At 48.9% G+C, this 25,537-nt stretch overlaps 2 protein-coding genes, 1 long non-coding RNA gene and 1 pseudogene across 3 annotated transcripts; 2 read left to right on the forward strand and 2 right to left on the reverse strand.

Annotated features, from left to right (window-relative positions):
- Nucleotides 1-1,144: 1,144 nt before the first annotated feature.
- On the reverse strand, nucleotides 1,145-2,298 carry LOC103994892 (probable CCR4-associated factor 1 homolog 11). The gene has a single exon (XM_065088618.1). The coding sequence runs from the start codon at nucleotides 2,244-2,246 to the stop codon at nucleotides 1,383-1,385; it is 864 nt and encodes a 287-aa protein (XP_064944690.1). The 5' UTR covers nucleotides 2,247-2,298; the 3' UTR covers nucleotides 1,145-1,382.
- A 263-nt stretch (nucleotides 2,299-2,561) lies between these two features.
- LOC135596998 (uncharacterized) lies at nucleotides 2,562-16,805 on the forward strand. The gene is made up of 3 exons (XR_010481080.1): nucleotides 2,562-3,190; nucleotides 16,091-16,160; nucleotides 16,229-16,805. It is a non-coding gene; the product is annotated as an uncharacterized LOC135596998 (long non-coding RNA).
- Nucleotides 10,790-11,511, forward strand: LOC135596997 (uncharacterized; annotated as a pseudogene).
- A 307-nt stretch (nucleotides 16,806-17,112) lies between the features above and the next one.
- Nucleotides 17,113-17,976, reverse strand: LOC135596396 (probable CCR4-associated factor 1 homolog 11). Its single transcript, XM_065088453.1, has one exon. It carries the CDS (start codon nucleotides 17,974-17,976, stop codon nucleotides 17,113-17,115), a length of 864 nt encoding a protein of 287 aa, XP_064944525.1.
- Nucleotides 17,977-25,537: the final 7,561 nt, after the last annotated feature.

Genomic DNA, 25,537 nt, shown 5'->3' on the forward strand with positions numbered 1-25,537 from the left:
TGGATAATAAATTACTGATTTTTTATTCTTTTTTATAAATATGGGATGTGACGCTGCATACAAAACGTCAATGAGTTCTGCAAATAAATAGGACTGTGCTAAAGAAAATAAATCGTGGAGAAGAGCTTCTTGACTCGAGATACTACAAAGGATTTAATAGCTTCGAACAAGCTAGGGAAATTTTGCGAAGCGTAAGAATCTTAGCAGTAATGGTTAGTCTGTGATTCTTATTAAACGGTATAGATTCGAATGTTTGTGCACTTGATGTAGTTTTTGTAATTTAGTAATCCCGTGAACTCCAGGCTTTGATTTATGCTCTCTAATTTATATCGGTCATCTAATGTGTCACAAACCATGCATAGAAATACTTCTTGGAGAGGCGTTGTGGTATCAGATCGAAGTGCAGAGGAAACTGCAGGAGCAGCTCGTGGTAAGCCTAATGGTGTGTGGCAAACAATGGCTCTACTCCTTGTAACATTCACGAGATTACTTGACCAGGTACAGAAGAAATTTCAAATGAGAATCGAGGCTCTGGGGAAGTGCTTGTAAGCAATACTGGAGAAAGCCCAGAAGATCTTTGTTTCGACATGAATGGCTCGTCAGGCAGTTTGGAAGCCACCAGAGCCCAGCTTACGGATTTCGACTTGCCACTATCAGGCTTGACGGAGAACGTCGGTCGGGTTTGCGAAGAGAAGCACTCGGAGCTGAGAGAAGTGCGGTCAGAGGAAAACATCAAGAAGAGGAACGATTCAGGGTTTCAACTTTATCAGGAAGGTAGAGATGAGGCCGACGACAGTTATCTTCTTCTGCTGGATTTGAATGTGAAAGGAAGCAGAGGTGAGATGGTTGGTGGATCAAGAGGAAACGACTTGGATCTCAGAATCCAAACGCAGGGGTTGTAAACCAGCTTTGACTGTCGATTCTGCACTTGCAGACACATCCGATGCTGTCATTGTGCGCATCGAGTTGATATCGAGTCTATGTTTCTTTCCTACAGCGTAAATCTTTATACTGCGGTTTGTTGAATGATTTGATCGTGGACGAAACAACTCCCCCTTGTACGGGAACTTCCTCTCGTCGGCCATCAACATATCATGTTGTTTGCCCAATTTGAAAGCTATCAGTTTATCCAAGAAAATAACAGAGCACAGATCGATGTGGTGCATATCCAACAATCTTCGGATTCTTACCATACATCACAAGCAGCAATCAATTTTTACATCCGAATTTGACAGACGACTTGATTTGTATATTATTTACGTTGAAACATTCGACATTTGTGCACAAAGAAAAAGAGAAAGATCATATTTGAGTTGACTTGCTTTGAGAATCGACCACCTTCACTGCGCTGCGTTGACAAACTCCAAGAACGAAGGAGGAATTCAGCAGGCTTGTAGGCCGTAGATGATGCCGCGATGGCAGGCCACCTTGGCGTCTTGGTCGTCGAAGAACCTCCGCTTCATCTTCAGATAGACTTGGCAGGTCACCAAGCTATCTGATCCAGCTTGATGCGACTTCCCAGCTTGGCGTGGCACCCCGAGGGTACTCGCCACTCTCTCCAGCCCGCCGGAGAGACCCTTGCAGCCGCGCATAATGTGCTTGAGATCCACAGTCTCTCCGAAGAGCAAGTTCACCAGGCCGAGGAACTCTTCCAGGGTGTCGGGCAGAGGCCGGCCGAACCCCAGCACCTTGACGAGATAGGCGAAGTCGTAGCAGCTGTGAAAGGCGATCCATCGAGTGGAGTGCGGGCGGCAGAAACGGCAATGAGCGACGAGGCCGGAACGATAGAGGTGGGCGGCGAACTGGCCGGAGTCAATGCCGTAGAGGGGGAGCCGGTCGAAGTCGATGCCACTGGAGCGGAGCAGGTCGACGGAGTCCGGCGCGTGGAGGTCGCGTCGGACATCGAATTCGCGGAAGTTGAACTCCCACACGTACCCGACCCTGCCGCCGGTGCCGATGGAGGGGAGGTCGCCGAAGGCGTCGAAGAGGGTGAGGCCGAGTTGGACGAGCTCCATCTTGTCGACGTTGGCCTTGAGGATGGCGTAGCGCAGGCTGGGCGGGAGAAGACGGTGTGGCCTCCGAGTTCTGTAGAGGAAGCCGGGAAACTCCGTGTCGAAGGCGACGTAAGAGAAGCGATCCACGAGGGAAGCAATGATGGAGAACTCGTACTCCAAGTTCCACGCCCAAACCGAGCGCACCACCAAATGTTGCCGCCCTCCTCCTCCTCCTCCTCGTTGCGAAGACATCTTTCCACGCGACGATACAACAGTGTGGAGCGAAGAAGAGTGTCGGAGAGGAGTGATGCGTGACAAGTCCAAAGGTCACGTCCTTATATAACAGGCAGACTGTCCGAACCCCAGTTCGATTCGGAATCCTATCCGAATCGAGCTATAATCCTAATCCAAGAAGGAAAGATGCGGGCGTTAAGCCCCAGCTCGATCCGATGTCTCTCGGAATCCTAGTCCGATTCTAACGATCCAAGGTATCTTCGTTCGAAGTACGTCTCCACATTTGTGGGCCTTAACTCGGCCCATCCTGCTACGGTCTCGGCCTTCAATCAACTATGTATTACCGCTGCCTTCGTCGCTTGAAGCTCCACGACGGCACACCCCGCGGAGATGGGAGACCCCGGAGCGGCATCGAGGAGGAAGAACCGATTACCGAAGGGGGGCAGCGAATCTTCCGATCTCCACGCCGCCGCGAGGAACGGGGACCTCACCACGGTCGAGTCCATCTGCAACGCTAATCCCCTCGCCGTCAATACTCGAGATCGCCATTCCCGGACACCGTATCCTTTCTCCCTTGTTCTCCTTTCCTCAATCTTCGCTTTTGTTGTCGTTATCATGTGGTGGGCTCTTCGCTTGGTTCAGAATCTGTCGAGCGAGCAGCTTATTGCGCCGCCGAGAGTTTGGCACTGAGGTTTAAGGTTCCCTTAGGGTTTTTGAGCTTTAACCTACTTGGCTGGTTCATTTAAATTCCTTTGCTAGGATTCGCATTGCTGTCTGATTTGGTGCATTATTTGTGACTAGCTGGCCCTTCTGAGTCTTAGGTCTTAAATATCAACTCGATTCCTTTGAAAAGAGAATGAAGAAAAGGATATAGATGATGAAACTATCTATCGATGGAGGATGACTGTGGCAATGATTTGCAGAAATGATACATGCGGATTCATCCACACTGACACTCTTCGGTATAAGAACTTCCACATAACTTGTGGGTGGAATTGTGTTGCTTCGATACTTAGATTTAATATAGGAAATGTTCATTACGAAGCTGAGAAATTGTTGCCGTCGACAATTTAAACATCTCTTTTCTGTCAATGTATGTTATGTGTTTTTGGGTATTAGAATTTTTAAACATCCAACAAGTGCTTTACTTTTCAAGATCTCAATCTTGGGTAAGTAAATTAACAAAAATTATTCCATATCTTCAACCTCTATGTGGTGGGAAAGAGGATATATCATAGTTTCTTATACTAAATCTGTTGTCATCTAAGAAATTTGCAAGTCATAGGGTACAAACTCAACTTTTGGATATTTCTTCTTAACACACAAAGACCGTCGATCGGTGAGTCGGCCTGATTAGTTATCTGCCAAAAGTGTAGGTCTCTTCTGCTGGCTTGCCTTCTAGTCACGCCTTCAAGCTACGCTGACGACCTTGCACAATAGGCTTGCGCCGATGGACTGATGGAGGGGCAGGAAGACAATAGTGTGAGTAGTGTAAATGAGAGAATAGAGGGTTTTTGCCTGCCTCCTTTTGTCTTGGTCTGGGGCTTGGATTTTTTACCAAGGCATCGAGCAGTCTAGACGTGTGTTAGCCAGGCCCCTCTTACTATGTATGGTGGCGGCATTAATAAGGACGGCTTGCTGGTGCGGACCGTTGGGACGCCTTTGGGCTAACTCCCCTGTCGCTTTGGGTTAGGCAAAGAGTGGGCCCTCTATCGGTCGTCCGGAGGGGAAGGCTAGTGAAATCGGGTCATGCTATCAATCATTAATACTAAAGCATGGCTTTTGTTGATATGTCAACCAGGAGGCTACTAGGGAAGCAGGGGCATGCTGCCAGTCATTAATGCAGAGGCATCGCTTCTGTTGAGATGTCAGCCAGGAGGCGGTCGGGGAAGCTGGGGCATGCTGCCAACCATTAATGCGGGGCATGGTTTCTTTAGCTGCGGCATTAGTAAGGAGTGGGTCTTATGTGCCCACTGTCACGAACGGTCGTCGCGCGCCCGCAACAACTCCGTTCAACGAACCGTTCGTCGCTCTCATCTACATGTACAGTTACTTGGCAGCCTGTTTTGCCTTGGTTTTGAGTCATTTTGCTTGTAAAAATGTAAGTTCAAATAAGCTGCAGCGTTACAGAGCGACCGCTCACCGAACCGAACAAAACAGCCCAAAATAGCTCCGTTTTCGTGTGCAGCGGGCTGATTTCTGGAATCTGCCTCCGCTCACCAAAACGTCAGCCATCTCAGCCCCTTTGAACCCCCCGGGTGGCACAGGGGTGGATGGGGCTTCGGTATAGTACTGGGCGTTGAACACTCATTCGCAAGTTCGCACGTTGCCTTGACGGGAACTTGTTGTTGCGCTCGGGACTCGGTGAGCAGTTGTTTGTGGGCTTGCAGCTGTTCGTTCAACCTTCTAAAGCCCTTGGTTTCCCCCTCTCTCTCTTTTCTCTTGTGCACGCAAGGTGCTCGCTGAATTGCTTGTAAAGCTTCCCCTTTTCGCGAGACTTCGGGACTTGTCTGTTGCTCGTTCTTTCGAACTAGTCAACTTTCTCTTTTACAGGTCCTTTGGGACCTGCGAGAGGTTGCAAGTGGGCTGATCTTTGCAGAGCAATATCGTAAGGGCGAAGCGCGTCTTAGGCAACGCAAGCTAAGTTCGCGTCTTGGCCGCAAGGGTGCCTCACGCCTTAGGCAATTCTAGCTAAGGCCGTGACATTGTGGTATCAGAGCGGGCAAGCACTTCAAGCGAGCAGCGAAGGAACTTCGTAACTTCGCTATGTCAAAGCATCGTGGCGAATCCAGCAAGACGGGGCAAGCCAGACCCTTGCCCCAAGCAGCCACAGGTGGGCTGCATGTGCACACTCGCTTTCATGCTGTTGGAGCCGCTCAAGAGGAGCGCGACAGCGAACATGATGAGCGAGAAGTTGGCTACTCTCCGCGAGCGGAGGAGGCGCAATATGGAGCGCCAACTGGGAAGAAGAGTCACAAGGAGAGACTCACAACGGCGGAAACCCGCTTGGATGTTCTTGAAGCAAGCGTGGAGGAACTCTACCATGGCCAACAAAGGCTTGTTAGGGTAGAGAGCTCGCAAGAGGAAGCAGAGTCCAGGATAGACAAGGTCGAGGCCCTAGTCGACCGACTGTCTGATGACACCAAAGACTCCGTGCAACACCTGCAGGAAGTTGTGGCGGAACTCACTTCAAGGGTGACAATGCTCACTAGAGCACTAAATGCGGGAGGAAGCAACACCCGCGTTGCACCACTACAAAATTTACGGGCACCCGAGCCTCATGGATATGGAGGGGCCAGAGATGCCAAAGAGCTCGAGAACTTTCTGTTCAACATGGAACAATACTTTCGAGCTACGAGGCCCGATTCTGAAGATACCAAAGTTTCTATAGCAACAATGTATCTGAATGGAGATGCAAAACTTTGGTGGCGAACTCGCTGGGAGGAGATCCAACAAGGTCGGTGTCGGGTTGACACATGGGAGGACTTGAAGCGGGAGTTGAGAACTCAGTTCCTACCAGAGAACACAGAGTTCGTCGCAAGAAGGAAGTTGAGACAACTCCGCCAGAGTACCACCATATGAGATTATGTGAAACAGTTTTCTGCACTAATGCTGGACATACAGGACATGTCCGAGAAGGACAAGTTGTTCAGCTTCCTCGATGGTTTGAAGCCATGGGCTCAACAAGAACTAAATCGAAGGAATGTTACCGATGTGGTCGGGGCAATTGCTGCTGCAGAAAGGCTCACCGACTTTGTTTCCTCTAAAGACCCAAGGAGAAGGAAACAATCTTCAAGCAATCGCCCTCCGAAACATTCTCGAGGGAAGGAGCTCGGGGGTGAACAAAAGAAGAAGAGTTCCCACAAAGGGCCAAACCCGAAAGGCAAGGTTTCAAAACCTGGAGGATGCTACTTGTGCGGAGGACCTCACATGGTGAGGGAGTGCCCACAAAAACAGGTACTCAATGCTTTGACGGCTTCCATCCACCCCCCCCGATCGGACAAGGGCAAAGCTGTTGCTCTTAGTTCGAGCAGTTCTGAATCCAGCAGCGACGACGTGGAGTCACAAGGATCCCGGATGGGAGCAATGCTTTTGTTGAACGCCATGCGGGGTCAAGTGGGGGAGAACATGAAAACAAAGACACAAAAAGCAGGAAGTAGTGAACTGATGTATGTGGACATCAAGCTAAATGGCCAAACGACCCGTGCAATGGTGGACACGGGCGCTACCCACAACTTCATAGCTGATCGAGAAGCACAACGACTTGGGTTGATCTTGGAGAAGAGCCCAAGCCGAATGAAGGCGGTGAACTCGGAGGCCAGGCGAATCTTCGGGTTAGCGAAGGGAGTCCCCATCAAAATCGGGACATGGAGCGGGAACACCAACATGATGGCAGTGCCATTGGATGACTTCCAAGTGATTCTTGGAATGGAGTTTATGCACGTGGCGAAGTTGGTGCCAATGCCGTTCTTGAACTCCCTATGTATGATGGGAGGTGACGACCCCTGCGTGGTTCCTGTCTCTCGAAGAGGAACCAAGGAGCACCAACACATATCGACATTACAACTGAAGAAAGGGGTGCGAAAAGGTGAATTAACATTTGTGGCTGCTATGAAGCTAGAGCCACTCAACGAGAAGGCCATTCAAGAACCTGCTGTGGTGGCGAACGTCCTGAAAGAGTTCAATGACGTTATGCCACCCGAATTGCCGAAGACTCTTCCACCATGCAGAGGCGCGGATCACAGCATCGAGCTGGAGCCAGGAGTGAAGCCTCCAGCGAGACCACCCTACCGCATGCCCCCGCCAGAGTTGGCAGAACTCAGGAAGCAGTTAGGTGAATTGCTAAGTAGTGGTCTCATCCTCAGCTCTAAAGCACCTTTCGGAGCTCTAGTTCTCTTCCAGAAGAAACAAGATAGGAGCCTCCGACTCTGCGTCGATTACCGAGCCCTTAACAAAGTGACAGTGAAGAACGAGTATCCCATCCCGCTCATCGCGGACTTGTTCGACCAGTTGGGCAAAGCTAAGTATTTCTCAAAACTCGACCTTCGGTCGGGGTATTGGCAGGTGCGCATCGTTGAAGGCGACGAGGCGAAGACTACCTGTGTGATCAGGTATGGAGCGTTTGAGTTCTTGGTGATGCCTTTCGGCTTAACCAACGCTCCAGCCACGTTCTGCACTCTCATGAACCAACTATTCAAGGAGTATTTGGACAAGTTCGTGGTCGTCTACTTAGACGATATCGTCGTATACAACCAAACGCTCGAGGAACATGTCCAGCACCTTCGGACAATTTTCAAGGTTCTCAGGGAGAATACATTGTTCGTAAAAAGGGAGAAATGCTACTTCGCCCAAACGGAGATCCTATTCTTGGGGCATCAAATCGGTAATGGTTCTATTCGGATGGATAGGTTGAAGGTGCAAGCGATTGCGGAATGGCGAACTCCAAAGAAGGTGCCAGAGTTGAGATCCTTCATTGGTTTCGTCAACTACTATCGACGCTTCATAGCGGGGTACTCGAAGCGTGCAACTCCACTGACGGAGTTACTGAAGAAAGAGCAACCTTGGAAGTGGTCTGAGAAATGTGAAATGACATTCCAAGATCTGAAGGCCGCTGTTATGGAAGAACCAGTGCTCAAATTGCCAGACTATGGGGAGCCTTTTGAAGTCCATACAGATGCTTCGGACTTTGCTATTGGGGGAGTACTCATGCAGGAGGGTCATCCGGTGGCCTACGAGAGTCGCAAACTCAACGAGACCGAGTGGCGACATCCAGTGCATGAGAAGGAGATGACAGCGGTGATCCATTGTCTACGAGTTTGGCGACACTATCTCCGCGAATCGCGATTTGTGCTGAGGACGGACAACATCGCTCTGAGCTATTTCCAAACTCAGAAGAAGATCTCCCCAAAGCAGGCGCGTTGGCAGGACTTCCTGGCTGAATTTGATATGGCAATAGAGTATAAGCCTGGGAAGGCGAATGTCGTGGCCGATGCATTGAGTCGGAAAGTGGAGCGTGTGAATGCCACACAATTGGAGGGCGGAGGCCAAGCAAGTCAGTTGCACTCCAACTTCCTTTCCAGGATCAGAGATGGACTGTATAGTGACCCCCAGGCAGTTATCCTGATGCAGCTCATCAAAGAAGGCAAGACACGACGATTTTGGGTCCAGGAGGGACTCGTTTACAACAAAAGCAATAGGGTTTATGTTCCCCGAGTAGACAATTTGAGGCGTGAACTTTTAAAAGAGTGTCACGATTCCCTTTGGGCTGGACACCCAGGTATTCACAAAACGTTGGCTCTCGTGGAGAGGGCCTTCTACTGGCCGAAGATGGGATTGATGTGGTGGAATATGTTCGAACATGCCTTACTTGCTAACAAGACAAGGTGGAGCAACGGAAGCCGGTGGGACTTTTGGAGTCGTTGCCCGTACCAGAAAGGCCGTGGGAGAGCATTTCCTTGGACTTCATATCAAGCTTGCCACTTGTAGGGAGACTCGGATCGATACTCGTGGTGGTCGATCGGTTTTCAAAGTATGCAACTTTCATTGATGCTCCCCTACACCGTTCAGCAGAGGAGGCGGCTAAGCTGATGATGAAGGATGTGGTGAAGTATTGGGGAGTCCCGCACAATATCATTAGTGATCGAGACGCTCGGTTCCTGGGACGATTCTGGACCGAGCTATTCAAATTGTTGGGGTCAAAGTTATACTTCTCTACAAGCCTCCACCCCTAGACGGATGGCCAGACTGAAAGGATACTCTCGCTTCTGGAGCAATATCTTTGGCACTACGTGAGTGCCAACCAACGAGATTGGGTGAAGCTGTTGGACATTGCCCAATTCTCCTACAACTTGCAGCGGAGCTTTGCATCCAACAAGAGCCCCTTCGAGATCATTACCGGACAACAACCGTCGACTCCGCACACCATGGCCATTGGGTATACTGGGAGTAGTCCGTCAGCCTACCATTTCGCAAAGGAGTGGCATCGAAATGCAGATATTGCGCGGGCTTACTTGGAGAAGGCGGCAAGAAGGATGAAGAAGTGGGCAGACTTAGGAAGGCGACCGCAAGAGTTCAAAGTTGGCGATTTGGTGTTGGTAAAGCTCCAACCAGCATCACTCCAATTCTTTAGGAACAAAGTCCACAAAGGATTGGTGCGCAAGTATGAAGGGCCCTTCCCAATTATCAGCAGGGTAGGCAACGTCTCTTATAAGTTGCAGCTGCCGACGTGGTTCAAAATTCACAACGTTCTTCACGCCAGCAACCTAAAAGCCTACCACTCGGATCCGCAAGATGCTTCCCGAAGTGTCCAACTCGGCTACCTCCCATCACAGCCTCCTACGAGAAGCGAGTTGAAACCATTCTGGCGGACCACAAGATAAAGCTACCCAACGGAGCTGAGCAGACAGAGTACTTGGTGAAGTGGCGAAAACCTCCCCGAACTGAAGCCAGTTGGGAGCCTGAAGACGCCCTGCGACATGAAGAAGAGATCATCAACAACTACCAACAAGCCTCGACGAGGGCGTCAACAGTTTAGGTGGGGGAGAATGTCACGAACGGTCGTCGCGCGCCCGCAACAACTCCGTTCAACGAACCGTTCGTCGCTCTCATCTACATGTACAGTTACTTAGCAGCTTGTTTTGCCTTGGTTTTGAGTCATTTTACTTGTAAAAATGTAAGTTCGAACAAGCTGCAGCGTTAAAAAGCGACCGCTCATCGAACCGAGCAAAACATCCTCAAAACAGCCCAAAACAGCTCCGTTTTCGTGTGTCGCGGGCTGATTTCTGGAATCTGCCTTCGCTCACCAAAACGTCAGCCATCTCAGCCCCTTTGAACCCCCCGGGTGGCACAGGGGTGGATGGGGCTTCGATATAGTACAAGGCGTTGAACACTCATTCGCAAGTTCGCACGTTGCCTTGACGGGAACTTGTTGTCGGGCCCGGGACTCGGTGAGCAACTGTTTGTGGGCTTGCAGCTATTCGTTCAACCTTCTAAAGCCCTTGTTTTCCACCTCTCCCTCTTTTCTCTTGTGCACGCAAGGTGCTCGTTGAATTGCTTGTAAAGCTTCCCCTTTTCGCGAGATTTCGGGACTTGTCCGTTGCTCGTTCTTTCGTACTAATCAACTTTCTCTTTTACAGGTCCTTCGGGACCAGCGAGAGGTTGCAAGTGGGCTGTTCTTTGCGAAACAATATCGCAAGGGCGAAGCAAGTCTTAGGCAACGCAAGCTAAGTTCGCGTCTTGGCCGCAAGGGTGCATCACGCCTTAGGCAATTCCAGCTAAGGCCGTGACACCACGTTGTGAAGCCAGGATTGGCAGGGCAGATCCCTGCTGGCAATTGGGAGGTGTTGGTGGGGGCCCCCACATTTGGCTTTGGTGGCGTTGCTGGCTTAGGTGGCGAGGGGATCTGGTAGCGCCAAGCTTCTCCCTATCAATTCTGAAATTTGATTCTCGTATGCATTGCACATTTTTTCTTTTCTTTTTATTTTGTAAAAAAGTGGAACAAACGAATCTATTGATAAATCTTTTGTTTGGTAATCTAATGTTACTACCTTGACACGAATAATATGAAATTGAGTCTTCATCTGGCTGCTTGGTTTGGGCAGACAGAGGTAGTAAGATTTCTCTGCAAGAATAACACCGACATTGGAGTTGTTGCTGCTATGGGTGATACGGCTGCGATCCATTTTGCTGCTCAGAAAGGTCATCTAGAGATAATTAGGATCCTATTATCCTCTGATGTCTCTGTCAAGGCCTGCTAACTTGAAAGGTTTGACCCCTCTGCACTATGTCGTTCAAGGATCTCATCCAGAGCTCATCGAGTATCTCATTAAAAAAGGTGCAAGCCTCACCGCCACGACAAAGGCCTAGCAAACACCTATTGACCTTGTGAGCACCGAGGAAGTCTGTGCCCTTCTAGTTGAGTGCAAACAGCCTATGACCAAAGATGATAAATTTACTACGATCAAGGAGGTTGGTGACTCGGTTTCAATGGATAATATTAAAGAAAACAATGGAGTCTCCATCCCTGAAGAGTCAGCTAATGTCGATGAAGAAGGCACGGACACTAAGGAAAAGAGAAGAGGTGAAGCAGCTGCTGATGAGGACTCATCAAAACATTAAATGTCTTAATGTTTCCCTTGATCACCTTGTGTTTGAAAAATGATGTACAAGATGAGGATGAAGAATAGGATTCGGATACGAAAGACAACGATCATGTAAGGGCAGCTCTAGTGTTGAAGCTCTAACATTTTATTGGTAACTTTATGTGTTGTTTTCTGGGACTTTATGTGTTGATCTATAAGGTGTTTTTTGTTAGCAAATGTTGCACATCTTTATTCTTTGTTTCATCATTATATCCGAAGCATGCTTTTGCAGTGGGTGACGGAAATGTTCTCACATTTTCAAATCAGTTTTCTCATGAACTTCTCATCGTTGTACCTTACGTTGAACTTACGGAATGGTTTGGACGAGTGGAGAGTCGAAGAATCTTGTTCTCTTTTGATGTAGGTGGTCCTTCGAACTGCAAGTTTGGTAACTACAAGTTAAGATGGCGTTCGAATTCATGAGCACCTAACTTGACATACTTTCGGTGACGAGTAAATTTGATGTCTTCAATTTATTTGCAAGTTCTGTACAAAAAATTGGCAGTGTGTGGAAATGACACTTCACAAGGATTAATTACTCAGGAAATCCATAGCCCATCATCTTTTCTCTAATCCTTTTAATTTTTGACTTGAAGTAGTGTTAGTTAGCTCAACATCTCTAAACCTTGATTGCAACCTCACATGATTGATTGGCTCCCACGAAGGCCATGGTGCCTTCCACTCACCTTGCTGAAGCTTGTTAGTTTGGCAAGTCCCATAGTCCCACATCGGGAAAATCAGACTTGTTGTCTCGTTTTGGAACTATAAATAAGGGTCTGAGCTTTGATGTTAGACACACCACGAGAAGTATCACAGATACCACAAGAAGTACAGCAGGCATCATAAGAAAACCTGCTTATGGTTTGAAGTCTTCTTGTTTAGGAAGCTGAAGGTGTTTTATGGCCTAGGAACATTTCCTAAGGCATTTGTAAGTGTCCCTCTTTTATAATAGTAGTTTGCTCCTCTTTCTTCCGTGGATGTAGGTCAAAGTCATTTGACCGAACCACGTATATCTGGTGTTCTGGTGTTTTGTTTGTTCTTGTCGCTTTTATTATTTCCGCTTTATTGTCTTTGTTGTGTTGCCAAAATTATCCTTTGGTAAATATCCTGGGGCTAGCTCTAACAAACTGGTATCAGAGCCTGGTTCTGGGATCTTTTGGCAACAATGACAATAACAAAGATTGTTGTCGAGAAATTCGACAGAAATGTCAACTTCGGCATGTGGCAACTCAAGATGGAGGCCATTTTGGTTCAAGACGGAGTTGATTTGGCACTACAGGATGCTGAGAACATTCCAGATGGTATGTCAAAAGAAGAGCTTGCGGGTATGGATAAGAAGGCCCGATCAAGCATCATTCTAAATCTCTCTGATGAGGTTTTACGGGAGGTAGCTACGGAGACTACGGCTAAGAGCATGTGGGACAAACTTAAAGCCTTGTACATGAAGAGGACAGTGGAGAATCGTCTCTACTTGAAGCAGAGTCTGTATATGCTTCGGATGACTGAAGGTACATCTATACTCTCACATCTTGATAAGTTTGATTCTTTGGTTATGGATTTGGAGAATATAGATGCAAAAATTGATGATGAGGATAAGGCTTTGTTACTCTTGTGTTCTCTTCCCCAATCTTTTAAGCATTTCCGTGATACTTTGATTTATGGAAAAGAAACAGTTTCGTATCAGGAAATTAAATCTGCACTAAAATCTAAGGAGCAAATAGACAGGAATATTACTGGGGAAAGTAGAGGAAATCAGGCTGAGGGTCTGGTTGTCAGGGATAAAATGGATAAAAGAGAATTTGACAGTAGTAGATCTAAATCTAGATCTAAATCCAGACATAGAAATTTGGAATGCAGATATTGTCATAAAATGGGGCACATTAAATCTGATTGCTTTAAATTGAAAAATAAATTAAAGCAAAAGGAAAAATTTGTTGAGAAAACTATTGAATCCGCTGAAGCTAGTGTAGCATCTGATGAGAATTTTGGAAATATTTTCTTTGCTACTGATGACAGGACAAAGTCTAAAAATGAATGGATTTTAGATTCAGGTTGTTCTTATCACATGTGTCCCAATAGGGATTTGTTTTCCACATATGAATCTTGTAATGGTGGAATTGTTTTGATGGGCAATAATGCCGCATGTGATGTTGTTGGTAGAGGCACAATCCGAATTAAAATGCATGATGGTATTGTGAGGACGCTCACTAATGTTAGACATGTTCCTGATTTAAAAAAGAATCTCATCTCTTTAGGCACCCTAGAGGCCCTTGGGTGTAAATACACAGCTGAAGGTGGAGTTATGAAAGTTTCTAGAAGTGCCCTTATTGTTATGAAAGCTTGTAGGTCTGGTAGCTTGTATATTCTGCAGGGAACTACTGTCACAGGTTCAGTTGCAGTCTCGTCATCATCATTGTCTGATTCTGACATCACCAAATTATGGCATATGCGTTTGGGTCATATGAGCGAAAAAGGTTTGAGCATATTGAGCAAAAGAGGTCTACTTTGTGGACAGAGTACTGGGCCACTGGACTTTTGTGAACACTGCATTTTTGGAAAGCAAAAAAGAGTCAGCTTCAATTCTCCGGCAGTTCACAAAACGAAAGGTACTCTTGACTATATTCATTCAGACCTTTGGGGTCCAGCTCAAGTTCAGTCTAAGGGTGGTGCCAGGTATATGTTGACTTTCATTGATGATTATTCCAGGAAAGTTTGGGTTTATTTTCTGAAGCATAAAAATGATGTTTTTCTAACCTTTAAACAATGGAAGGTTTTGATTGAGAAGCAAACATGTAAACAGATTAAGCGGCTTCGAACAGATAATGGCATGGAATTTTGTGAAGGTGACTTTAATGAATTTTGCAAAAATGAAGGAATCGTTCGGCATCGCACTGTTAGGATGACACCTCAGCAAAATGGTGTGGCTGAACGTATGAATAGAACACTCTTGGAGAGAGCGAGGTGTATGATCTCAAATGCAGGGTTGACAAAAGACTTTTGGGCAGAGGCGATTAATATGGCCTGTTACGTTGTCAACCGCGCTCCTTCTGCAGCACTTAACTTTAAAACTCCAGAGGAAGTTTGGTCAGGTACTCCTGCTGATTATTCTGATTTTAAAATTTTTGGGTGTCCAGCATACATGCATGTAAATGAAGGAAAATTAGAGCCTCGGGCTAAAAAGTGTATTTTCCTTGGGTATGCTACTGGGGTGAAAGGATACAGATTATGGTGTCCTGATCCCAAATCCCCAAAATTTATAATCAGTAGAGATGTTACTTTTGATGAATTATCTATGCTATCTTCTAAAGAGGAATCTACTAGTTGTACAAATGATAGTGCGCAGAAGCAGGTGGAGCTTGAGATTGGGAGTTCAGATTCCTTTAAGTCGAACTCTTCTACTCAAAGAATGCCAGTAGGTGGTCCCGAGTCTACTGACGCAGATGATCCAGAGGAAGAGCAATATTCCATAGCCAAGGATAGACCACGGAGAGATATTCGACCACCACAAAGATATGCAAATTTGGTTGCATATGCTTTGTCTGTTGCAGAAGAAACAAGTGAAGTTGGTGAGCCTACTTCCTATTCAGATGCAGTTTCTTGTGATAATTCCGCTAAGTGGTTGATTGCTGAAGGAAAAGTCCTTGTTCAGAAAATTCATACGAAGGACAATCCAGCTGATATGTTTACGAAGCCTCTTCCGGTTTACAAGTTCAAGCAGTGCTTGGATTTGGTTGGTGTTCATTGTTGGTGATTGCCCGTTGGGGCTTTGTGAAGAAGGTGGAGCAAGTTTTGTTGGGACATGCCAAGGTGGAGATTTGTTAGTTTGGCAAGTCCCATAGTCCCACATCGGGAAAATCAGACTTGTTGTCTCGTTTTGGAACTATAAATAAGGGTCTGAGCTTTGATGTTAGACACACCACGAGAAGACTAATTGTTCCTCTACCACCAGCAGTGACGTCTTTAGAACAGACGGTGTCGGGTATGTGTATGGCACAAACTCTACTTTTACATATCGTTGCATATAAAATTTAAACTTTATACAAGAAATTGCAAAGCTTTAACAAATATCATGTGCTGCATGTAAAACATCAATGAGTTATGTAATGACTCGAAATACTACTAAACATCAATAACTCGAGATACTATAAAAGATTTAATAATAAATCAGTTTATCTAATATTTATTTTCAGAGTAATTTACTACTTTGTAATAGATCTGAAGCTTCGGTGGAAGAGACTTATGACTTACCAAGAAGATGTAGTCCTTTTTCTAATTAATAGAATATTTATTATTGTAAAGACAAGGATTTGAATTAAAGGATGAAGAAAAAAAAACAAAAAAAGGAAGTTTATTATATAAATAATGGATAATAAATTACTGATTTTTTATTCTTTTTATAAATATGGGATGTGACGCTGCATACAAAACGTCAATGAGTTCTGCAAATAAATAGGACTGTGCTAAAGAAAATAAATCGTGGAGAATAGCTTCTTGACTCGAGATACTACAAAGGATTTAATAGCTTCGAACAAGCTAGGGAAATTTTGCGAAGCGTAAGAATCTTAGCAGTAATGGTTAGTCTGTGATTCTTATTAAACGGTATAGATTCGAATGTTTGTGCACTTGATGTAGTTTTTGTAATTTAGTAATCCCGTGAACTCTAGGCTTTCATTTATGCTCTCTAATTTATATCGGTCATCTAATGTGTCACAAACCATGCAGAGAAATACTTCTTGGAGAGGCGTTGTGGTATCAGATCGAAGTGCAGAGGAAACTGTAGGAGCAGCTCGTGGTAAGCCTAATGGTGTGTGGCAAACAAAGGCTCTACTCCTTGTAACATTCACGAGATTACTTGACCAGGTACAGAAGAAATTGCAAATGAGAATCGAGGCTCTGGGGAAGTGCTTGTAAGCAATACGGGAGAAAGCTCAGAAGATCTTTGTTTCGACATGAATGGCTCGTCAGGCAGTTTGGAAGCCACCAGAGCCCAGCTTACGGATTTCGACTTGCCACTATCAGGCTTGACGGAGAACGTCGGTCGGGTTTGCGAAGAGAAGCACTCGGAGCTGAGAGAAGTGCGGTCAGAGGAAAACATCAAGAAGAGGAACGATTCAGGGTTTCAACTTTATCAGGAAGGTAGAGATGAGGCCGACGACAGTTATCTTCTTCTGCTGGATTTGAATGTGAAAGGAAGCAGAGGTGAGATGGTTGGTGGATCAAGAGGAAACGACTTGGATCTCAGAATCCAAACGCAGGGGTTGTAAACCAGCTTTGACTGTCGATTCTGCACTTGCAGACACATCCGATGCTGTCATTGTGCGCATCGAGTTGATATCGAGTCTATGTTTCTTTCCTACAGCGTAAATCTTTATACTGCGGTTTGTTGAATGATTTGATCGTGGACGAAACAACTCCCCCTTGTACGGGAACTTCCTCTCGTCGGCCATCAACATATCATGTTGTTTGCCCAATTTGAAAGCTATCAGTTTATCCAAGAAAATAACAGAGCACAGATCGATGTGGTGCATATCCAACAATCTTCGGATTCTTACCATACATCACAAGCAGCAATCAATTTTTACATCCGAATTTGACAGACGACTTGATTTGTATATTATTTACGTTGAAACATTCGACATTTGTGCACAAAGAAAAAGAGAAAGATCATATTTGAGTTGACTTGCTTTGAGAATCGACCACCTTCACTGCGCTACGTTGACAAACTCCAAGAACGAAGGAGGAATTCAGCAGGCTTGTAGGCCGTAGATGATGCCGCGATGGCAGGCCACCTTGGCGTCTTGGTCGTCGAAGAACCTCCGCTTCATCTTCAGATAGACTTGGCAGGTCACCAAGCTATCTGATCCAGCTTGATGCGACTTCCCAGCTTGGCGTGGCACCCCGAGGGTACTCGCCACTCTCTCCAGCCCGCCGGAGAGACCCTTGCAGCCGCGCATAATGTGCTTGAGATCCACAGTCTCTCCGAAGAGCAAGTTCACCAGGCCGAGGAACTCTTCCAGGGTGTCGGGCAGAGGCCGGCCGAACCCCAGCACCTTGACGAGATAGGCGAAGTCGTAGCAGCTGTGAAAGGCGATCCATCGAGTGGAGTGCGGGCGGCAGAAACGGCAATGAGCGACGAGGCCGGAACGATAGAGGTGGGCGGCGAACTGGCCGGAGTCAATGCCGTAGAGGGGGAGCCGGTCGAAGTCGATGCCACTGGAGCGGAGCAGGTCGACGGAGTCCGGCGCGTGGAGGTCGCGTCGGACATCGAATTCGCGGAAGTTGAACTCCCACACGTACCCGACCCTGCCGCCGGTGCCGATGGAGGGGAGGTCGCCGAAGGCGTCGAAGAGGGTGAGGCCGAGTTGGACGAGCTCCATCTTGTCGACGTTGGCCTTGAGGATGGCGTAGCGCAGGCTGGGCGGGAGAAGACGGTGTGGCCTCCGAGTTCTGTAGAGGAAGCCGGGAAACTCCGTGTCGAAGGCGACGTAAGAGAAGCGATCCACGAGGGAAGCAATGATGGAGAACTCGTACTCCAAGTTCCACGCCCAAACCGAGCGCACCACCAAATGTTGCCGCCCTCCTCCTCCTCCTCCTCGTTGCGAAGACATCTTTCCACGCGACGATACAACAGTGTGGAGCGAAGAAGAGTGTCGGAGAGGAGTGATGCGTGACAAGTCCAAAGGTCACGTCCTTATATAACAGGCAGACTGTCCGAACCCCAGTTCGATTCGGATTCCTATCCGAATCGAGCTATAATCCTAATCCAAGAAGGAAAGATGCGGGCGTTAAGCCCCAGCTCGATCCGATGTCTCTCGGAATCCTAGTCCGATTCTAACGATCCAAGGTATCTTCGTTCGAAGTACGTCTCCACATTTGTGGGCCTTAACTCGGCCCATCCTGCTACGGTCTCGGCCTTCAATCAACTATGTATTACCGCTGCCTTCGTCGCTTGAAGCTCCACGACGGCACACCCCGCGGAGATGGGAGACCCCGGAGCGGCATCGAGGAGGAAGAACCGATTACCGAAGGGGGGCAGCGAATCTTCCGATCTCCACGCCGCCGCGAGGAACGGGGACCTCACCACGGTCGAGTCCATCTGCAACGCTAATCCCCTCGCCGTCAATACTCGAGATCGCCATTCCCGGACACCGTATCCTTTCTCCCTTGTTCTCCTTTCCTCAATCTTCGCTTTTGTTGTCGTTATCATGTGGTGGGCTCTTCGCTTGGTTCAGAATCTGTCGAGCGAGCAGCTTATTGCGCCGCCGAGAGTTTGGCACTGAGGTTTAAGGTTCCCTTAGGGTTTTTGAGCTTTAACCTACTTGGCTGGTTCATTTAAATTCCTTTGCTAGGATTCGCATTGCTGTCTGATTTGGTGCATTATTTGTGACTAGCTGGCCCTTCTGAGTCTTAGGTCTTAAATATCAACTCGATTCCTTTGAAAAGAGAATGAAGAAAAGGATATAGATGATGAAACTATCTATCGATGGAGGATGACTGTGGCAATGATTTGCAGAAATGATACATGCGGATTCATCCACACTGACACTCTTCGGTATAAGAACTTCCACATAACTTGTGGGTGGAATTGTGTTGCTTCGATACTTAGATTTAATATAGGAAATGTTCATTACGAAGCTGAGAAATTGTTGCCGTCGACAATTTAAACATCTCTTTTCTGTCAATGTATGTTATGTGTTTTTGGGTATTAGAATTTTTAAACATCCAAGAAGTGCTTTACTTTTCAAGATCTCAATCTTGGGTAAGTAAATTAACAAAAATTATTCCATATCTTCAACCTCTATGTGGTGGGAAAGAGGATATATCATAGTTTCTTATACTAAATCTGTTGTCATCTAAGAAATTTACAAGTCATAGGGTACAAACTCAGCTTTTTGGATATTTCTTGTTAACACACTGAGACAATTGACTAGTGAGTTGGCCCGATTAGTTATATGTCCAAAGTGTAGGTCCCTTCTGTTGGCTTGCCTTCTAGTCGCACCTCCTAGCTACGCTGACGACCTTGCACAATAGGCTTGTGCCGAGGGTGTCTCAGGTCGACCCCTCCGATGCTTAAGTTAGTGAAAGATGGACAGGGAGGAAGACAATAGTGAGAGTAGTGTAAATGAGAGAATAGGCGGTTTTTGCCTGCCTCCTTTTGTCTAGGTATAGGTCTTGGCTTTTATACCTACTCATTGAGTGGTCTAGACGTGTGCTAGCCAAGGCCTCCCTTACTATGTATGGTGGAGGCATTAATAAGGATGGCTTGTTGGTGCGGACCATTGGGACGCCTTTGGGCTGACTCCCCTGCCACTTTAGGTTAGGCAGGGAGTGAGCCCTCCATCGGTCATCCGAAGGGGAAGGCTGGTGAAATCGGGCCATTCTGTCAATCATTAATACGGAGGCTTGGCTTCTGCTGAGATGTCAGCCAGTAGGCGACTAGGGAAGCATGGGGCATGCTGCCAGTCATTAATGCAGAGGCATGGCTTCTGTTGAGATGTCAGCTAGGAGGCTGTTGGGAAGCTCGGGCATGCTGCCAACCATTAATACGGGGCATGGTTTCTTTAGTTGCGGTATCGGTAAGGAGTGGGTCTTGTGTGCCCACTTTGGGAAGCTAGGACAGTAGGGCAGATCCCTACCGGCGGTTGGGTGGAGTTGGTTGTTTCCTACATTTGGCTTTGGTGGCGTTGTTGGCCTAGGTGGCGAGGTGAGCTGGCAATGCCAAACTTTTTTGTATCGTTTGCCCCCCTTGGAAGGTGTGCTTCGGGACACTGCAAAGGGGCCTTGAATTTTGTCATTTTACTTATACTACTACATGCTTGCGTGAGTGTTGTTTTTGCTGTGAGATCCTTATTAAGGCTGTGATGGTTGGTGCGAGATCCATCGAGGCGGATGACACTCTTTTGTAGGGGCAAATGTAGGAGTGACGAATGTTGACCTAAGTGAATCCTTTCTTTTTTCCTTCCCTCTCTCTCTTTGTTCTCCCCCTTTCGCACGGTAGTTCACTCTCTCTCATTTTTTGATCTCCCCCTTCTGCTTTGGGAGGTTTCCCTCTCTGTTTTTCCCTCCCCCTACTGTCCGGAAGGTTGGGTCTTCTTTTGGGCTTGTCCCTTCTTCTGCTTCTTGGGCAGGTACTCGACCAACAGGGTGTGAGTGTGTTGGCTCGATCGTATGAGCGGGAGGATCAGTATCAATCCGTCATAGCGGGAGTATTTGTTGGGAAATCTTGGGGGGCGACATCACATGCGTAGCGGAAGAACAGAAAACAAAATCCCCAATTCCTAAAGATGTATTCGTCGTCGTGCGAAGATTAGTACGCAAAAATCCGCGAAACTTAAAACCGCGTATAAGATAAATTGTGATACCTAGGGAGATCGTATATCCCTGAATCCTTGCAGATTTCTAGGAGAGGGTGAATGAGGTCTAGCGCACTCCTCTCTGGTAGAGGGGGAGGAGAATAAGAGAGGCAAGCAAAAGGTTCTAGCCTATGAACCATTGATTCCCTCCAATTTATAGAGTTCCGTAGTAAACTTAACCCTAATGGATCCTCCCCTATTGGGTATTGGATCTCCATCTAACTACCCAAGCATCTTATATTAGTAGATCTCTATCCAATAATCTCTCATGGGCTAATATTGGATCTCGTTCATGTGATCCAATAATTCAGAGGGTTATTGGATATCCAATAAGATAGGGGTTCCGGTGGATATTTCATATTCGAATCTTTACTAATCGCAATGCTTACCATATGTGTGTAACCCTTTAGGCCCAATATCGAGCTGGCAATGAGTCATACCTATTAGAACTCCCCGGAGCGGCATCGAGGAGGAAGAACCTGATAGGGGAGTCACCATAATGTCAGCAGGGATGCAGACTGTGACGCCAGCCACCCCGTGGTGTGACACCCGAAGGTACTCCCCTAAGGGAGTAATGACGACGTGACACGCCATGTCGCCAGTCGAGTGAACGAGCATTAACATTGACCTGACATCGCCAACGTCACCCCTTCACAGCCAGCGACTCCCTCGCCCATGCCCTGCACGTTCACCCAAACGCAGGGGGCGACGATCGAGGCCACCCACATCCTGCGACAAGATGGTCCGCCACGCGACCTTAATAGCAATGTCAAATCCCGCCAGAGACACGACCTTGCTCTGACAGACAGGAACATCAGGTAATATCAGACCCAAGCTATAAAGAGTCCAAGGCCCTGAGAAAAACGGGGATTCTCCTCTCGTCCACTAATTAGACCGTCGGAGGGGTCGGGCCGGAGGGACGGTCCGACCTTTGTGCAGGTACACGGCGACCGCGCAACCGGGGCGCTGCATCTATCCGCCTCCGAAGACCACGACCCGAGCGGGTTGCCGCGAACCCGTTCTCGAAAGACGTCAAGCTCCTCCTGAGATCCTCGGCATCCGGACCCCAGAACCGAGCCGTACCATCCTGAGGTCACGGCTTAAACTGGTGTAGGCCGCACAGGATTAGGCCGCATCAGATTGGCGCTAGAAGGAGGGCCGAATGTCGAGCGATCCTCACACCGGCCCCGCCGGACCCGTCGCCCACGAAGAAGGAGAAATCCCGACGTCAACGCCAGATCGTTATTGGCACCTGTTCAACGACTTAGGGATGCCACCCCCATTACCCGCGGTCGGCCCCCCGGTCGTACCGCCCGAGGCGTTTTTCGCCCTCGCTAAGCAAGTACACGGAATGGCGGAGATAATGCAGACCGTTGTCCCACTTATTCCCGAAATCAGGCGACTGACAGATCCCCCGGCCGACCCAGCCCAGCGAAAGTCGAGCACGGGACGGGATGCAATCGGTGAAACCCGAGACGGGGCCGTTCACCACGAAAGTTCGCCCGCACGCGTTTCTGACACCGTATCGTCCGACACGGCAGACAGCTTCATTAAGGTACAATTCTCCCAGGTCAACTGCCGCCTAGACGAGTTCCGACGTGAGCTCCAGAAATCACGGGACGAATCAAATGAGGGCGCCTCGGGTGGATCCCCTTTCGTTCAGGAAATACAAGAGAAACCCGTTCCCCTCAACTTCAGGGTACCGTCCCTAGAAACATACGACGGCGGCTCCGACCCAGCGGAACATGTCGCCGCGTTCAGAACTCAGATGGCCCTTTACGGCACGTCCGACGCATTGATGTGCCGTACATCCCCGACCACCTTCAGAGGACCAGCACGCGCATGGTTTAGCCGGCTGCGCCAATCCTCAATCGCATCTTTCGACCAGTTCGCCAAGGAGTTTGAACAAAACTTCCTTACCAGCGCACGACCTCGGCCTTCCATAGCCGCCCTACTAGCGCTGTCGCAGCACGAGGAGGAGACGCTCGCACAGTTCGTAACGCGCTTCGCCGCGTAGATCCGCGGGTATTCGGACACTCACCCTTCTTTGATCATGCAGGCGTTCCTGACGGGGCTGAAACCCTCAAGGTTCTTCTAGTCACTAATTGAGAAGCCGCCGGCCGCTGTCCCTGAGATGCTCCACCGTGCCAACCAATACATCGCCGGCGAAGCGTTGGCGGCTGGAAGACGCACGGTCGGGAAGAAGCCGTGGACCGAGCAATCCCGAACCGCCACCTCGCCGGTCGACCCACAACCCCGTCGGAGGCTCGACCATCCCGAGCAGCGGCTCCCGAGGCCTCCGCCCCTCCCACTCAACACGCCCCGTACCGAGATCTTCCTCCAAATCAGGGAGAAAGGTCTTTTGCGGCCCACCAATCCCATGAGAGCTATTTACAAAAATCGATCGAAATACTGTAGGTTCCACCGAGACCATGGCCATGACACAGAGGATTGCCACGACCTCCAGAACCAGATTGAGGAGCTGATCAGAAGGGGGTACCTCGGCCGCTATCTCACGGAACCCCGAGAAACGACCCCGCGTCCCCGGATCCCCGTCGAAAGGCAGGTTGATGTCATCATCGGGGGACCGGCGGCAGGCGGCAGTAGTTCAAGCGCAAGGAAATCCTATGCCCGGAGCTCGGTCGAGAAACGTCCCCGACCCGAGCTAGAACCCAAAATCTCGTTTGGAGCCGAGGAGGGAGAACGGTCCCATCATGATGACGCTCTGGTGATCTCCATCCAGATCGCCAACGCTTGGGTAAAAAGAGTGATGGTCGACACTGGGAGCTCCGCCGACGTCTTGTACCTCGACGCCTTCAAAAAGCTCGGCTTGCCCACCGAGGACCTCATTCCCATTAGTTCGGCACTCACGGGATTCACCGGAGACTCAATCTCCCCGCTCGGCACCACCACACTCCCTGTCACCATTGGGGAGGAACCAAGAACCAAGACGATAATGACTACGTTCATGGTGGTCAGCCTGCCCTCGACCTACAACGTCATCCTCGGACGCCCGACGCTCAACAAGCTGAAAGCGGTAGTCTCAACCTACCACCGAGCCATTAAGTTCCCCACCCCGGCAGGGGTCGGAGAGTCACGAAGCGACCCAGGAGAATCGAGAAGGTGCTACCTCACTGCGGTCTCCCTCCCGAAGAGAGTATGCCCCCATATCCCAGACCCTCGAGAAGAGGCTGCCACACCAACCCACCTCGAACCCCCTGAGCAACTCTCCGAGACGACGATAAAGGAGGACCGACCCGGTCAGACTGTGAAAATCGGCGTGGCCCGGCCCAAAGAAAACCAGCTCTAGCTCGTCGAGTTCCTGAAGGAAAATGCCAATGTATTCGCATGGTCGCCCAAGGAAATGCCAGGAATCGATCGGATGGTAGCCGAACACCACCTTAACATCAATCCCGAGGCCAAGCCCGTGAAGCAAAGACCACGGAGGTTCGCGCCCGACCGACAGAAGGCGATCAGCGAAGAAGTTGACCGGTTAACAGAGGCCGGATTCATTTCCGAAGTGAAGTACCCTCAATGGCTGTCAAATGTAGTCCTCGTTAAAAAGCCTAATGGGAGCTGGCGGATGTGCGTTGACTATACCGACCTTAACCGGGCGTGTCCTAAAGACTATTACCCGCTCCCAAGGATAGATCAGTTAGTCGACGCCACCTCGGGTTATGAACTCCTCACCTTCTTGGACGCGTACTCGGGCTACAACCAAATCCACATGGCGCCAAAGGACCAAGAGAATACCGCCTTCATCACCGATAGAGGAATATATTGCTACAGGGTGATGCCGTTCGGCCTGAAGAACGCTGGGGCAACCTACCAGAGGATGGTCGACAAGCTGTTCAAACGCCAAATTGGCAGGAACATGGAGATATATGTGGACGACATGATCGTAAAGAGCAGAACCGCAGAGGCGCACCTGGTCGACTTGGCGGAAACCTTTCAGACCCTCAGACGATTTAATATGCATCTAAACCCCGCGAAATGCGTTTTCGGGGTTAGCTCGGGAAGATTCCTCGGTTTCGTCATCCACCAGAGGGGAATAGACGCCAACTCGGAAAAGGTACGGGCCATAACCCGGATGCACTCACCCCGCTCCGTCAAAGAAGTCCAATGCCTTACGGGGAAGCTGGCGGCGCTCAGCAGATTCATATCCAGGTCAGGCGACAGATGCCTGCCCTTCTTCCAGGCCCTGCAACAAGCCGACAACTTCACTTGGACCCCCGAGTGCGAGGAAGCTTTTGAAGACCTAAAGACGTACCTTGCCCGCCTGCCCCGACTCGCTTCCCCTCAGCCAGGGAAAACCCTGGGCCTTTACCTGGCGGCGTCAGCGCGTGTGGTCAGCTCGGTACTGGTCCGAGAAGCACCGCCGGAGCAGCAACCTATCTATTACGTCAGCCACGTCCTCGTCGGTGCCGAGGCGCGGTACCCCCCCATCGAAAGGCTGGCTCTGGCGTTGGTAAAGACGGCGCGAAAGCTGCACCCATACTTCCAGTCCCACACGGTCAAAGTCATCACCAACCAGCCGCTGCAGAAAATCCTATCCAAGTTCGACATGTCAGGCCGAATGTTACGGTGGTTGGTCGAGCTCAGCGAGTTCGATATCCAATACTCTCCTCGGAACGCCATCAAAGCCCAGGTACTGGCCGACTTCATCTCTGAGCTAACGCCCGAGGATTGTGCAGATGGGCGGAAGGACACCGACCGCGCGTGGACCCTGCACGTCGACGGCTCCGCCATCACCGGCGCAGCCGGGGTCGGACTCGTACTTAAAAGCCCTACTGGAGAAATCTACGAGAGGTCTATC

The sequence above is a fragment of the Musa acuminata genome, chromosome BXJ1-11 (assembly GCF_036884655.1).
Source record: "Musa acuminata AAA Group cultivar baxijiao chromosome BXJ1-11, Cavendish_Baxijiao_AAA, whole genome shotgun sequence".
Classification (NCBI taxonomy): domain Eukaryota; kingdom Viridiplantae; phylum Streptophyta; class Magnoliopsida; order Zingiberales; family Musaceae; genus Musa; species Musa acuminata.

What these genes read in the sequence shown, in the direction of transcription:
- LOC103994892 (XM_065088618.1), bottom strand. Translation starts at nt 2,246, where the DNA reads ATGTCTTCGCAACGAGGAGGAGGAGGAGGAGGGCGGCAACATTTGGTG.
- LOC135596396 (XM_065088453.1), bottom strand. Translation starts at nt 17,976, where the DNA reads ATGTCTTCGCAACGAGGAGGAGGAGGAGGAGGGCGGCAACATTTGGTG.